The sequence below is a fragment of the Lissotriton helveticus genome, chromosome 3_1 (genome assembly GCF_964261635.1).
Source record: "Lissotriton helveticus chromosome 3_1, aLisHel1.1, whole genome shotgun sequence".
In the NCBI taxonomy this organism is placed as follows: domain Eukaryota; kingdom Metazoa; phylum Chordata; class Amphibia; order Caudata; family Salamandridae; genus Lissotriton; species Lissotriton helveticus.
In genome coordinates, this window is record NC_136061.1 from 22942745 (window position 1) to 22959631 (window position 16887).

Genomic DNA, 16887 nt, shown 5'->3' on the forward strand with positions numbered 1-16887 from the left:
AATAGTTGCAGGATTATGTCCCAAGACTCTTATAAACTAGAGGCGTTTAACCTGTCTGACCTTTAACCTTATCTTCCAGAGCATCCAACCCTGGTGCCCAGTTAAGCAGGTTGGACCAGAATGAACAAGCATTTGCAATGCAATAGGTCTCGCATTATTAAAGTTTGAGCTATTGGTGTTGCATTATTTAGCAATGCCAATAGCTCAAACTTTAATAATGTGAGACCTATTGCATTGCAAATGCTTGTTGTAGTAAGTATTCCCCATTTTTCACCCCCCCCCCCTCCTGTCCCTCCCACATTCACTCCTAAACAATAGGCTCACGTGTGCGGAGATCTCCACATAGAAAAGACAAGAGGAGGTAGCCGGGGTCTCTACATGTATGTTTGTGGATTGCATGTTGTAGTATGAGTAGTACTACTGCAGCCCTACTAAACATACAACTGAATGCAGTTGTGAAGAGCCCCTTAGACTCTACACCTGCAGATCAGCTTCTTCTAAGCACCACAACAGCACCTAACCAGCTACCATGTGATTTTAAGCACCTCCCTTTGTCTCCTTGTGCATTACAATGTAAAATGTAAACTATCCCGTCCCTTAAAATCTACTGCTCCATATGCAGAGCCCTGAGTTTCTCACAGAGATACGGAGAGGACTGAGTCTCTCAAATGGACCATGGCAGCAGTGCGTCTCTCACACCAACAGGGCAGCAGCGAGTATCTCATAAGAAGCTGAGAAGCAGTCAGCCACTCAAACGTGGTGAGCAGCAGTTCTCTCACATACACATAAGGAGGCATGACACTTTCACAGATTGAAAGAAAGCCTGGTCTCCACGGTCCACACAGAGTCGTACAGTCAAAGGATTTTAGCAGGAACACAGAGATAGTGAGCCACTCTCAATGCTCAGAAGTGGTGGTATAGACTACTTAAATTATGAAAACACAAAAAGATTTTATGTTACCCTTGATACACTTCTATATTCAAGGAAGAGCACCAGAATTAAATGCAGCCATGGGTAATAAAACGCAGCCCGGGAGAGGGAAAAACTCCCAGAAGTAGAAAAACAAACACCACAGAAGTGTAGTGTGACATACTCAAGAGAGAGAGTAGCATGCTGGGAGGTTAACATTCTAGTTAGAAAGCATTCCATCTACAGTCACCCTTTCGTTCCCACATCTGGCTAGTAGGGGGCACACCGTGAACCATGGACCGCCTCACCTGTGCTTGAGCAGCAGGGCTCGCAGGACGTTGGCCCTGTCCTCAGCTTGGATCTGGTCTGAGATCACCATGGTCTCCACCACCAGATGAAGGATCCCTTGAAGGGTGGTCTGCTCCAGGTCTAGAAGAACGGCCCCTGTGGAGGAGAAGAGAAAGGGGCAGAAGGCTGAAATAGAGGCTGATTGAGAGACCGACATGCGACAAGTAGAACCTGAGAAGCTGTTAGCACAGTGTATGTTCCCCTGGACTGTATGCAGCAACCTGTATAACCACAGAACACACACAGGGCACATTTTTGAATCTGTACTCCTATTCCACTGTGTGATGTCTATCTTCATTACTCATGCATGATGCCAGTTCTATGGAATATAGAACTTAAAATGTGGGACGCGGTGTGGCGCCGCAGCCAGGGCGACTATCGCTGGACGCGAGGGATCATGGTTCGATACCCAGCTCCGGCGGCAGGGGTCTGCCCAGCACCATGCGACTCTGGGCAATAGCTCGCTTAATCCTCCCAACGGCCCCCAGCGCCGAGATACCCCTTTGGCGGTGATTTGTGTGCTATACAAGTACTGGATTTTAGAATGTGAACAATGCTGAAGTCTTTATGGCAGTTGCTGACCAAGTTTTGATGGTTGAGGTGCTTACAATAAACCTCTTCTTGGACCACATTAAAAGATAATTTTTTCCCAAAACACTTTTGTCCCACAATGGCCCTCAGTTTTGTTCTAAACAAATGTGTGATTTCTTAATGATGTATGGTATTCAAATAAAAAGTTCAATATATCATCCAGAGGCTAATGGGACAGTTGAAAGATATAATAGAGTAATAAAGGAGAACATTCAACTGTCTAGAATAAATTCCCTAACTTGGAAGGAGTTACAAAAGTGTATTATGGTTCATCGTTCAACACCTCATACTACTACTTGTAAGTCTCATTTGAGTTGTTCAAATGAAGGACTCCTAACACTAAATTCTGTCCCAGTTGGATGACTTGGGGTAAAGGTATCAAAAATAATAGAATTGGCGATTGAAGACTTAGGGGCAGATATATTAACCGATTTTTTAGTCGCAAACGCAAATTGCAAAAAAGCAGCATTTGCAACTAAAAATTAGGTAAACGGGATGTATGAGGAAAATCGCATCGCAAAATAAAGGAATCGCAAACTTTGCGATTCCTTAACTTTGCGTAAGCATTTAAGGAATCGCAAAATGCGATTCCTTAAATGCTATGCAAGAAGCACTCAAGTTTTGCGATTTCTTACCACCAACTTCAAGTTGGTGGTAATTTGCGATTTCTTTCACAAAAGCACTTTTTGGCATTTGTGAAGGTGCCATGTGGCGCATATGTTTGTAAGAAAAAGGGGGAATCCCCGACTAGAGTTCTTAATGCGGGATAAGTACAATGTTTGAAGGGAAGAAATTAGGAACTATTGTTTAAAGACCATGGACATAAACGGACTAATGACAGCATAAACTATAGGGAGACAGGAACCATGATACAAAAATATTTTATTGAATTTTCATTTAAATAAAAAAGCACAATTGAATATACATGATTATTATGTGCATGCCTTCTTAGAATATGTGACTTGTTGTCTACATATATAGACTACTGTTGTCTGATCCTATATAATGTTTTTGAGATGATATAATTACAATTGGGATCTATACAAGGCTAATATTAGAGATATACATTAAAACATGGCTAAATGTATCAACAACTACGCGCGTTTCGGCTGGAGGCCTTCATCAGGGAGCCATGTAGGTATCCAAATGGACCTGGACATGAGGTAGGGATCGGTTCTCACATAGATGGATTAAGTTGAACTGACATGGATCGATGGTCTCTGTGTGAGTTCTCTAGGAAAACCAGAGACTGCACGCTGACGGTATAGAGTGGATGGCGGAAGATGACCTGGTAATTTGGTCTCGTTTTTCTTTAAGGAGGGGTCTGTTGGCAGCTCTGGTTACGAAAACAGTCTGTGTAATATGCCACCACCATGTATTTAAGGGGGTCTTGATGCTGCAGAACGAGACGCCGAGGGTTGCCCTCCCGTGGTTGTTGCAATGTCGTCGTACTCGCAACGTTACTTCTTGACTTGTGAGCGCGATAGATAGCGGGATCTGTCGGCTTCACGATGTCGGCTTTTAATTGCCGTCTTCTTTTCCGCAATACGCGGCTGCGGGATGTGGCTGTTCGTCCGTATTGCAGCGTATTTCAATGGTGGGGTCCGGGCGGCGTTCGCCATGTGGCGCATATACATGCCCTAAGGGCATGTATGTGCGCCATATGCACACACATGTTGCATCAGGGTGTCCTTATGACACCCTTGCGCCCTTGAAATTATTCTCAATTTGCGATTCTCAAATTGCGAATCGCAAATTGAGAATGACTTCACATTCATTCCTGTGGGCCTCCTGGCCCATAGAAATGAATGGGAAAGTATTCCTTAAGTGCGATTTCGCAATTTGCTAATCTCAATTATGGAATACTAAGAAATCGCAAAAAAAAGCGCTTTTTTACATACATCCCTTTTGCCATTCTCAAATAGTGATTCTCAAAAAAATTGCTATTTGAGAATTGCAAACAAGGATTTTCATACATATGCCCCCTAGAGAAGAAAGATTACAGTTAAAACACAAAAAAAATGTTGATGAAAGAAAAAGGGTAAAACAAGTTGCTGTAACAGTAGGTGTCTTGGTACGCATTAAAGCTCCTGTGGATGCAATGTCTTGGTCAAAATATTCAAAACCTATTCGTGTTAAAAAATGCTTTAAAAATGCTGCTAAATTGGAGGATGGAAGAATTTGGAATCGGAGTCACTTAGTTGTGCTCAAATCTGATCTAGAAATGAAAGTGGAAGGAAAAGTTGGGTTGGGTTTATCTGATACTTTGTCATGTTCGGATGTTATACGAAGTGGGCTTAAGACAAATATACCATCTTGTTTTAAAGATTATGGGCCAGATGTAGGTAGGCAAATACCGGTCGTTAACGACCGAAATTCGGTAATTTCGGACGTTACCGACTAGTATTTGGAAAATGAGATGTAGGTGGGCATTTTACTGATTCGGTAATTTACCGAATCGGTATTTTAAGGAATCGGTTAATTACCGATTCCTTAAAGTACCGAATCGGTAAATTACCGATTTTGCTATGTAGGGAGCACTCAAATGAGTGCTTTTTCCCTTTTAGGATTCGTTATATACCACCAACTAGAAGTTTGTGGTAAATAATGAAAACCTTGGAAAAAGCATTTTTTTTTGCTTTTCCAACAGTGCCATGTTGCAGACATACATGCCCTTAGGGCATGTATGTCTGAAACATGTGCACCCATACACAATTGAGGGGTGCAACAGGGTGTCAAAGTGACACCCTGCCACCCTTCAATGTTTGCCCCTTTGGCATTCATTCCTTTGGCCCAGGAATGAATGGGAATTACCGAATCGGTATTTACCAATTTGGTAATTACCGAAACTTACCGATTCGGTAATTTTTTCGTTAAAATTACCTACATCCCATTTGCCTGTTCTTAAATACCGAATCGGCATGAATCTGTATTTAAGAATCGGTAATCTGGGATTACCTACATCGGGCCCTTAGTTTAGTTATTTTCATTGTTTTATGAAGTCTCAAGTTTTACTTTATCTCCGTATTTCGCTCAATTAAAAAAAGATATCCAATATGTGTTGGTGGGCCTGGTGCATGCAACAAAACTAGTTCAAACGTGTGACCATGTGAAGGTCATACTGACACTACACTGATCTCACATGATCGGATATTTGGCCTGTTCCTGACAGGTATGATGAGTCACCTCTCACATGTGAGGTACTGTTCTTATTGGAAGAAGCGTGGGAATGCTGGGTGGTGGTAGCTTCTCTGTTTCCCATACATTCTTGCACTTCACGTCACAGAATATTGAGGCAATCTTGTTTCTTTGATCAATGTTTGAGCTGTGCAGGGAATTCTGGGTAACAAAACCTGGTGCGGTCCATGGAAGCCAAGCCACCCAAGACTCCTCCAGGCGCCTGATATTCAGAAATGTCTGAGTTTCACCAAATTGCTGGAAGATCCAAGATGCAAAGATGCAGTTCAGGCCCCAGCGAGGAGGCAGATGACTTCTGATGTATCCTTAGGCTAAGAAAAAATACGAATTTTGTCCATCTCACACACCAGTAGGGAGCACACTACACAAAGGGCAGAGGGGCCGGGGCATCTGACGTCAGTGTGAGCTCTTCTCCCTGTGCGGGGGGACAGAGCCGGTCTGGATCATGGGTTCCGGCTCTGTCATTGGGCCGCAGCGGGGTTGGGGCCGATGATGGCCCTCACTGTTGATGCGTTCGGACCCGCTCTGCTCTGGCTGAGGTGCTCAGGACGCGGGCTGAGCATGACGGGCGAGGGAGAGGACTCTGGCTTCAGGGTCCCACGACCTGCTGGTGACCAGTGGGGACTGGAGGTACCAGAGAGTTTCCGCATCGGCCATACCCAGCTGAGTGTGAGCATCGAGCACTGGCATTAGAAGCCATTGTGTCCACCATGGACAACTATGCAAGACCTCCAACGACTCCTCGTTCAGTGAAGGGAGCTCTGGGGATTAGCCACAAACTGCTACTCACATCTCCTGTGCAACGCAAGTAGGGACGTGCGGCCTACACTGCAGAACAGGGCAGTGCTTCTCACCAGGCTCAACCTCAAAGCTTGCCCCTCCAGGTAGGGGCCTGGCCCAGAAGCTCATGCAGACAGTGTTTGCATCAGCTTTTCACCCATGGATGAGAGCATGAGTCCGTTCTTCTGCCCTCACTGAGTCTTCTTGCCAGCTAGAGGGGGCAGCGATCTTGGTGGTGGACGTGATGCCCGTCACTCAGAAGTGCCCTTGGTCTCCAGGGACAGCGGCGTAACAATAGCTGTTGGACTTGGCCCTTCTGGCAGGTTCACCCCTGAACTTGTTGCCTTTTAATATTACATAAGTATAGTGATTTCTGGTCTTTGCGCACTTTGACCTTGTGTCCCAGTGTAAAGTGCGGGCGCTCTTTGAGTGCGTGTGTGAGATTGGCCTGCCCTCCCATAGGAATGCTGAGGTTCCGTGACGATTTTACCCGTGTTTGTAACATTGTCGCAAATGCATAATTTTGGTATCAGTGAACCGCAAATGATCCATTTTATATATCCTGGTGTTTTCGCTATGCTACGAGCAAGAGCACTCCTGTTACAGACACATTTCTGTTCCACCCGTGGCATCCATCTTAGAACAAGGAAGCCATTTTGTATTCCTTGCCCTCACATAGTCAATGGACACGCTATGACCTCTTTTCATTTAAGGACACGTAGGCTTTAGCCGGCAATTCACCTTGCTAGTGACACGTGCACCTTAGGCCAGCAACGCTGTGGCAGCATGACTCGGCAAGAGCGGCCTCCTCAGCCTGAGGCTAGTCCTGCTATACTGGTTCTCGTGTTCGTTGGCCTGATCATGATTAGACGGCCGAAGCTGGTAGCCGTGCCCATTTACGACCCACAAACATCTCTTATCCTACTCTTCTATCTTCTGCACCTGGCTCTGCTCCTTTCCTTCTGGGCCTTTATTAGGGGGAGGTAACGAAATTTACGATGAGGCGGTCCGGGTCTTGAATGGAAAGTTGACATGGGATTATGATGGAATAGTGGGAACCCCTCGTTCGTAATGTTTTAACATCAGATATTGTTGACGATTCCTGTGCAACGCCAAATATTTATTGTACAAGACACAAAGATTTTGGAATGTGCTAACATGTAAAGAATTTGCCTGAAGCCCAATATTCAGTATATAAGGAGCAACCCTCTTTGTACAAATTGAACAGGCTCCTAGATACTGCCCATGTGTAGTTTCTGTGACTTCTGTGTCCCTGCAGTAATAAACCTTTGGTCTTTGACGCCACCATCGAGAAGCCCGTGTTTCTGTTTGTTTGTGCACCGAGACAGGTTGAACTCCGGGGTCTTCGGGTGTTTTCCCTGACACCTCTGGACGGAACCAAAAAGTCCAGAACTCCAATTGGCGCCCAACGTGGGGCGACGTCATTCGGTACCGGTCCAAAAGCCTGAAGAGTTCGAGAAGCTTCGTGTGAAGATTTCAGAGGGAGGCGCCCCACTTCATCGATCCCGGCATATCGCAAAAGTGGCCCGACGTTCTCTTCCACGAGGGTTCCCGTTCAGACGGCTGCAGTGGTTCGTTGCCTTGACCGTCGCCCTGTCTTGGACCCGAGGTGCAGTCCTTAGTACGGCGAGACGTGACGGGTTTCTCCTTGGTGACGTCTTCAGTGCCTCAGTTAAGTATTAAGTGATTGATAGTTGGTTACTTCGTAAGGGTTGTTTCTGTTTTGCTAATCCTTTTAGTTTTTGGTTTGGTTCGGTTTTATAAGATTGTCGCTGGTTATTCTGGTTACGATAATCATTCAGTTCAGTTCGGGTATCGATACGTTTGTCAGTTCTGGTAGGCCTAAGTTCTTGGTTCGAGTGCGCACCTTTCTTTAATTTGTGTTTCGTCTGTTTTGTGTTCCGGGTTATAAAATGGTAAGTCGGAAAAATTGTATGTTGTCTTGTTTTAGTTGCAACAGTGATTCCCAGTTGGAGGACTCGTGTTTGGTTCCTCCGATTGGAACTCCCCTTTATGATCTATATTGCAAATTTGGTGTGGGCCCTATCTCTTATAACGAGGTATGGATCCGCTATACAGAGAAAGATGGTGTCCTTAGTTGGCCACTGCATGGTAGTTTCGAACCTCAAGTTCTTGATAATTTAGAAACGAAATTGTTCAAGAAGAAAGCCCGGCCGGCAATGTTTGATTCTTTCCGTTATTGGCGAAAAGAATCTAAACAGAGAGAAATTAAAAAGTTGAAAAAAGAACAGAAAGAGCAAGAGTTGACTTTAGAACAGTCTGCTAAGCAGCTGCAACTCAACGAGCCTGAGAAAGCGATGGAGGTGGCCAATAGAGAGCATAATTTAGCAATAGACAAGTGCTATCCTGCTTTGCCATCAAGTACAGCTAAGATAGTAGAGGACCCTGAAAAGGATCCCCTGTTATCTTACTTGTTACGATCACCCCCACCGTATGCACAGGGTGCTACGGCTCCACCTATACCGAATGTTCAATTACCGGTTGCTGGACAACCTGGTGTTCCCGCTCCTCTGAATCAAGTTCCTGTACCTCCTGTGGTTACTATTAATGTTCCTTCGGCACCCCCTCTTTCAGGGTTGCCGGCTTCTTTACCTATGCCTGTATCGCTCACACCTGCTAGTTCACAAGCTGTTTTGCCCGCTACTCCTACTGTTCCTGATCTATCTGTTCCAACTGCTACTCTATTTACTGCTTCTGCTAATATTATGACTCCGCTTTCTGTTCGTCGGAGAATCACTGATTCTGTCTCTAATATTCTATCTCCCTTCTATAAAACTCTGATTAAGACTCCTACCTCTGACTCTGTGCAGAGACGTAGTCAGCTTCCCAGTACTGAAGAAAGAGGGATACTAGATTCCACTGCTCTTAGATGGATTTCGAAAGTTGGAAGATATAATGTACAAGATGTATTAGATACATTTATGCAATGGAATGAACCGACACAACGATATGTGTTCGATGAAATGTGTTTCCTTCTACGTGAGGAATTGGAAGAGGATGACCCTGAATCAAATCTAGAAGAATTAATTAATGTTCAGAAAGAGTTTGCTGCAGGTATGATAGTTGGACAAAATATAAAAGAAGCGATGGAACTGATTCTAAGTTATAGGAATGACCCATCCCTTCGTTCACCGAGGGAGTTAGAGAAACGTAGTACGAAACAAAATCGTCAATATCCAATGAGAGAGGTTCCACCAATTTGGCGTGAAGCTGTGCAAGCTAATGTCAACCTTGGTATTGCAGCCGCTCCGGCCCAATTCCAGAGAGTATGGATACATATTCCATGGAAGCGAGCTGAAGTATTAGCAGTGAAACAGGCCTTGCCAGATCCGCGTAAAAATCCTGCAGGGTATTACAAAGAGTTGGCTCAAACAGTTGACGCTTGTGTATTAAATCTAGCTGACATAGATCTGCTATTTGGTAATGTAGTACCGCAACCAATTTGGGCTAAAATTCGTAGAGAGAATCATCCAGTTGCCCTAGGTGGTGATTGGGCAGCTATAATTGCAGCGGATGGTCAACAAATAGGTGGTTCTAAACCTGAACCCTTAATTGCTAATTTGCCCGGTAGAATAATCGACTTAATGAAGACCCTAATGCCAGCATTACGCGTTAACTGGGACAAATTGTCCGCGTGCAAACAAAAGAAAGACGAAAGCGTCTCCGACTTTTTCACAAGATTCGAGGAGACTTTCGTGGATCACAGTGGTCAGGATATGAGCACAGAAGGAGGCCAGAGATTATTTGTTGATAAATTTGTGCACAATCTGTTGCCAGAACTTAGTGGTAAATTAAAGAATTCTGAAAGTGCGTGGGCTGTCTCTACGACTGCGCAAATACTTGCTACTGCCCAGTACTATGAAAATAGGGACAAGGAGGAGAAAGAAAAATCAGATAAAAAGACGAAAGAGTTAAAAACTAAAGTTCTTTTACAGCAAGCATATCCGCCTCGCACCAATCAGACCAATACACAGCAAGGGTCATATCAAAGAACGGAGTATAATTCTCAGAGGCCACAGTACCAATGGAATCAGTGTGCTTATTGCAAAATGGAAGGCCATTATAAGACTGAGTGTCCAGTACGGGCACAAAATAATGCTGCGGCAGCTCAGAGAGGTCGTGGTGGTTATATGCAAAACTCTAGAGGTCGAGGAAGAGGTGCTATGCCTCCACAGACGAGTGATCGCCCTTCTAATTATTTCGACCAACGAAATGGACAATCTGCCCAACAGAATAGGTCTCAACAGTATCATGTTGAAGATTACTATGACGTTAGTGAGGAAGTTCAGCCAAGGGAGTACTAGGACAGCCATGGACAAAGAGAGGGAGTAGTATCAGTTCCAGTAGATCAGAGTGGGCCTTATGTCGCAGTAGCAACATCAGGTATAGTCGAACCGTTTCTGTTGGATACTGGTGCAGCAAAAAGTTCTATCATACATGCGAAACTCCCTGGCGCACCTTTGTCTGGCTCAACAAACGTTTCAGTAGGTTTTTCAGGCGCCCCTGTTCACAACCCTGTTTCTGGTCCTTTGTCTATTTCTGTTGGACCCCGACAATTGAAAGCACCCCTGATTTTGACGACAGGTTGTAATGAAAATCTGCTTGGTTTAGACTTGTTAAAACGCCTATATGCGACATTGTACTGTTCTCCAGAAGGAGTACAGCTTACGTTGGGTAAAAGAATCATCTCTCCAATGTATTTGTCGATAGATGCACTTCCACCAGAGCTGCGTTCACTCCCTGATACTCTTTGGGCGACTGGTCCTAATGATGTAGGTCTTTTAGAAATTCCACAATATGTAGTAACTTTGAAGGCGAATGTAAAATTTCCACGAATTCCACAATACAGAATATCTAGTGAAGGTGAGCGTGCGCTCCTACTGATAGTACAAGATCTGATCAAGAAAGGCGTTATAGAAGAAACTAGAGGTAATGTCTGTAATAGTCCTGTACTGCCCATTCTGAAACGAACTGACCCAACAAAACCTCCAGTATATAGGTTTGTAATTGATCTTAGAGAGGTTAATAAAATTGTGATTCCACAGTTTCCTGAGGTTCCAGACATCACTGCATTGTTAACGTTGATTCCTGCTACAGCAGCATGGTTTTCAGTTATCGACTTGAAGAATGCCTTTTTCAGCATTCCGATAGCCGAGGAAAGCAGAGATATCTTCGGTTTCTCTCTAGGAGGACGAAGCTTCAGGTTTAAACGCGCTCCACAAGGTTATTGTGAAAGCCCATCCATTTACAGTCAAGCATTAAAAAGCCAGTTAGACTCATTTGTACTTCCTCCTGGTTCTGCTTTAATACAATATGTCGATGATCTTCTAGTGGCTGCCGATGACAAGGAAACTTGCAAAACAGCTACAATTTCCTTATTGCATCACTTGTCAAATTTGAATCACAAGGTGTCACCTTCAAAAATGCAATACTGTTGCCAAGAAGTGACCTACCTAGGTCATCTCTTGTCAAAGGAGGGAAGGAAGTTGACCCCAGAGAGAATAAAAGCAATTACACAGATGAATGTTCCTAGCACGCAGAGAGAAGTACGTGCCTTTTTAGGTATTACCTCATATTGTAGGCAATGGATCCCAAATTTTTCTCTTTTGGCAAAACCGTTGGTAGCTTTGACTGGGAAAAATGTTCCGAGTTCAGTACCATGGTCTGCCGAATGTCAGGAGAGTTTTTCTGAGTTACGAAATGCACTGTGTTCAGCTCCTGTATTGGGTACACCCGATTACAGTAAGCCATTCACGCTCTATGTCCATGAGAGAGAAGGTTGCGCGTTGAGTGTTTTGACACAGAAGTTTGCTGATAAACAACGCCCTTGTGCGTATTTTTCATCAACATTAGATCCAGTAGCTAGAGCGTTGCCTAGTTGCTTGAGAGCTACAGCCGCAGCTGCAGCTTCCATTCGGCAATCTGCTGGTTTAGTAATGAACAATATGCTAGTGGTTATGGTTCCTCATGCTGTGGATACACTTATGAATCGAACCAAGACGCAACACCTTACCAGTGCTAGATTATCAGGTTACGAACTGACACTGTTAGCGAGTCATATTCAGATCAAAAGATGCAATGTATTGAATCCATCAACATTGTTGCCGACTAGCCAAGAGTCGAGTGATTCCGAACCACACGACTGTTGTTTTAAAACTGAGGAAGAAACAAAAGGACGAATTGATTTAAAAGACACTCCATTATCAGATCCAGATGGCACGTTGTATGTTGACGGGTCTTGCTTCAAATTGGAGAATGGTGATGTAACTGCTGCCTATGCAGTAACGACTTTGAGTACGATTGTGGAGACTGCGAGAGTGAGTCAGAATTCTGCCCAGGCTGCAGAATTGATCGCGCTGACAAGAGCGTGCGTTTTAGCTAAGGGAAAGAGAGTGAATGTGTTCACAGATAGTCAGTACGCGTTCGGCGTGGCCCATAGTTTCGGCCGTTTGTGGAAAGAGAGAGGTTTCATTACGTCCCATGGGACTAAGATTCAACATGGCCAGCTAGTTAATGACTTGTTGGAATCTCTAACCTTGCCGACTGAAATTGCGATTGTGAAATGCAGTGCTCATAAAGCAATCACGGATGATGTTGGTCGTGGGAATGCTTTTGCTGATGAGACTGCAAAACAGACAGCTAGAAATATGATGAGTAGAATGTATGTTGCAACGTCTGCAAGATGGATTTCTGAGTCTGGAATGTGTGAGGACACAGTGGAAAGCGTGAAGGAAATTCAGAAAGAGGCGACTGAGGAGGAAAAGCGTGCATGGAAAGAGAGCACGGGTAAATTGGACTCGAGTGGGTGTTGGATTGACTTGTCGGAACAACAGCGTTGGATGTTGCCTGATGCGTATGTGCTTGCAGTAGTAACGATGGCACATGGAGCAGCGCACATCAGTTCTAAAGGGATTTGTAAGATGTTGGCTCCAGTTTGGAAGAATGATGGGATTAGTAAGTGTGCAGAGAGAGTGGTGAGAAATTGTATGGTATGCTTGATGCATAATCCTGGCAAGGGAATCCCCACACCTGCAGGTCACTTCGCTCCTCCTTCCTGCCCCTTTGAAGTGATCCAGCTAGACTTCATTCACATGGATCGTTGTAATAATCTGAAATACGTCCTAGTGGTAGTTTGTGCGTTCTCCAGATGGATCGAAGCATACCCACTGAAGGACAATACTGCTTTGTCCACTGCCAAAATCCTTCTTAAAGAGTACTTCCCCAGATTCGGAATGCCACGGATTGTATGGTCAGATAACGGAAGTGAGTTCGTAGGGAAAGTTATGCAGAGTGTGTGTGCCGGCCTAGGGATTAGACAAAAGTTCCACAGTGCGAATCATCCCCAGTCCGCGGGTTTAGTTGAGGGTTACAATGGCACCCTTAAACTGAAACTTGCTAAGATACAAGCATCCACGAATTTGTCCTGGCCAGATGCACTGCCTTTGGCTTTGTTATCAACAAGAGCAACTGTACATTCTAGAGTAGGGCTTAGTCCATATGAAATAATTTTTGGTCGTCCTGCAAATGTTTGGGGGGTACCTAGACCGAAAGAATTTAAGCAGCTGGAATACCCAATGTTAATTGATTATCTTTTCGACTTGACTGCTAAATTGAGCCTTATTCACCAACAGGTTTTCGATGCATTGCCAAAGCCACCGGAGAGTCCAGGTCATCAGCTGAAACCAGGTGACCAGGTGGTCATTAGAAATTTTGGTCGGACAAGGAATCTCCAACCCAGATTTGTCGGACCATTCCAGGTCTTGTTGGCAACGAGGACTGCTATTCGAGTGGCCGGAAGGAAGAACTGGATCCATACGACACATGTCAAACGTGTGCCTCTGCCACTTCCTTACGACAACTGGGTAAAGAAAGGAATCGGTGCCTCTGAAACAGAACAAGTCCCCAGGTTCATACCTTTCAGTGATGCAGAACTGATCACAGATACATCAAACTCTGACTCTCCTCCTGAAACTGCTCTTTTGAACCCTGAACATTTGCCATCTGCGAACGTGAACATTGTAACGTCAGCTGAAAATACATTGTTTCCAGATCAGACAGTTCCTGCAAAACTGAGATACAACTTGCGACCTCGCAATATGGACAAATAAAGCAGGCAACTGCCAATTTTCACATTTGAATTTTCTGATACATTGCCTCCAGCCAGGAAGTTTACTATTATTTTTGTTGTTTTAAAATTTTGCCTTGCCGTCTGGGTAGCCGTAGGGTCGTGGCTGTGTGCCTAGTTGAATCTGCGGGGGTCAGACATAAGGTCGATCTTTCTGTTAGTTCTGGGAACTCCCAGGACTGATAGAGGCATTTTCATCTACGTACACATCATCAGTGGTCACGAGCGGATTGTAGAAGATGGAGCTTCCTGAGCTGCAACGAAAGAATGCAATTTATGTTCGCAGAAATAGACTGTACAGAATACTTCACAGCAAATGCTTTCTAATGCAATGTGCAGTTACATTTTTAATTGTTTTGATAACGTTGGTGGGTGGAATCATCTTTGGTGTGCATTTGATTTTTATGCCGGTAACTACAGTACCTCCCCTTGATCCTACTACTTCTACGGTTTCTTCTATGCATTCTTTTCACTCGTTTCCTGAACACGAACAAGCTCGACGCTCTGAATTTATTAACAATACATTTGTACAGCTCTTGCATCAACACCAACTGGTAGTTAATACTACAGACTGCTGGGTGTGTGGCTTGATACCTCACACTATGGATAAAGGCATTCCCTATCTAGTCTTGCCTTTTAGCTATAATGGATCATTTCAGGCCTTTCAGACCATTTTTTCATATGCCCTTGAGACCTATCCTCCGCGTCCACCACGGTCCACTAAATACAACTCAGCCAACAAAGCTTTAGTCCAGGGAATTATTGACATGATTAAAGACGTCAATAATACTCCATCATACCCTAGAGATGAATTACGGGTGTATTTGAGTTGGAACTCTACAGAGTATCGCCTTAGTTTGGGAGAAAGCAAGCGTAAAAGCTCCACTTCAGTTTGGGTCGTGCCTCACCGAGGTCAGGTCTGTTTGCAAGGAAATGGGAGAAATCTGAGAGCTCAGCTAGGGAGGAGTGAGTGCGTTGAGACTTACGTATTTCCGTCTAACTCCTCCCCTGCCTTCCTTACTGCTAGGGGTACTTACTTCATCTGTCAAGACAGAGCGTATACATGGCTGCCTGCTGACTTCTCAGGTTCATGTTATATTGCTCGATTGTTACCTCCGACATACACTGCTTCCTCTGATTATCACAAGACCAGAGTAGCAAGGGGTGTCTTCAGCAAGGAAGATACCGCTGGTCAGGAAGCAGGAGACTTCTTCAAAGGTTTCCTTCCGTTTTGGGGGCCTATGGCCAATAGTAGAAATCTACGTCAACTAACACGGGTAGTTGAATCTACTATTACAGAAACTGCTGGTGCCCTTAGTAACTTAACAGCTGAGCTTCAGGCGGATCGTCTCATGACGTTACAGAACCGAATGGTTCTAGACGTAATACTTGCAGATCGAGGTGGGGTATGCAGAATGATCCAATCGAGCTGCTGTGTTTTTATTCCCAATAATGCTCCAACCGTCTATGAAGCGATCTCTAAGCTACACAAGATTTCCGACTCTATACACGTAGACAAGGGAAACTGGTCCTTAATGGAGTGGTTTTGGACTCTGGTATCAGCGTGGGGATGGAAGGTTCTGATGGTCATTGGTGTCATCCTAGTATTTCTGTTCTCATGCTGCCTTATTATCCAATGTGGTCCCGCTTTTTGTAGTCTCTGTGCTGCAACCTGTTTCAGAAGACCACCTGCATTAGGAGAAAAGGCACGAGACAGGATGATGATGCAACAACATGTCACTGACATAATGAGCATAGAGTTAGATTCTGACATAGACTGAGTAATTGCCTATGTAAGGGCAAAAGGAGGGTCTGAGGTTCCGTGACGATTTTACCCGTGTTTGTAACATTGTCGCAAATGCATAATTTTGGTATCAGTGAACCGCAAATGATCCATTTTATATATCCTGGTGTTTTCGCTATGCTACGAGCAAGAGCACTCCTGTTACAGACACATTTCTGTTCCACCCGTGGCATCCATCTTAGAACAAGGAAGCCATTTTGTATTCCTTGCCCTCACATAGTCAATGGACACGCTATGACCTCTTTTCATTTAAGGACACGTAGGCTTTAGCCGGCAATTCACCTTGCTAGTGACACGTGCACCTTAGGCCAGCAACGCTGTGGCAGCATGACTCGGCAAGAGCGGCCTCCTCAGCCTGAGGCTAGTCCTGCTATACTGGTTCTCGTGTTCGTTGGCCTGATCATGATTAGACGGCCGAAGCTGGTAGCCGTGCCCATTTACGACCCACAAACATCTCTTATCCTACTCTTCTATCTTCTGCACCTGGCTCTGCTCCTTTCCTTCTGGGCCTTTATTAGGGGGAGGTAACGAAATTTACGATGAGGCGGTCCGGGTCTTGAATGGAAAGTTGACATGGGATTATGATGGAATAGTGGGAACCCCTCGTTCGTAATGTTTTAACATCAGATATTGTTGACGATTCCTGTGCAACGCCAAATATTTATTGTACAAGACACAAAGATTTTGGAATGTGCTAACATGTAAAGAATTTGCCTGAAGCCCAATATTCAGTATATAAGGAGCAACCCTCTTTGTACAAATTGAACAGGCTCCTAGATACTGCCCATGTGTAGTTTCTGTGACTTCTGTGTCCCTGCAGTAATAAACCTTTGGTCTTTGACGCCACCATCGAGAAGCCCGTGTTTCTGTTTGTTTGTGCACCGAGACAGGTTGAACTCCGGGGTCTTCGGGTGTTTTCCCTGACACCTCTGGACGGAACCAAAAAGTCCAGAACTCCAATGCATGGGGGATATGTGTGTCCATGTTAGTTCCTGATGTGTGGGTAGTGCAGGGTCGAGTTTGGTATGTGCGAACTTGTGAGAGTAAATGCTGCGCGATGATGTGTGCGGATTTACTGTGTCTAGTGTG

At 44.6% G+C, this 16887-nt stretch overlaps 1 protein-coding gene across 2 annotated transcripts in view; it reads right to left on the minus strand.

Annotated features, from left to right (window-relative positions):
• Window positions 1-16887, minus strand: part of SLC4A3 (solute carrier family 4 member 3) — a 513414-nt gene that overhangs the window by 283055 nt on the left and 213472 nt on the right. For both annotated transcript variants that reach the window (XM_078679131.1, XM_078679132.1), the window contains exon 7: window positions 1219-1354. In XM_078679131.1, the coding sequence (XP_078535257.1) occupies window positions 1219-1354 (136 nt within the window). The remainder of the gene's footprint in view (window positions 1-1218; window positions 1355-16887) is intronic.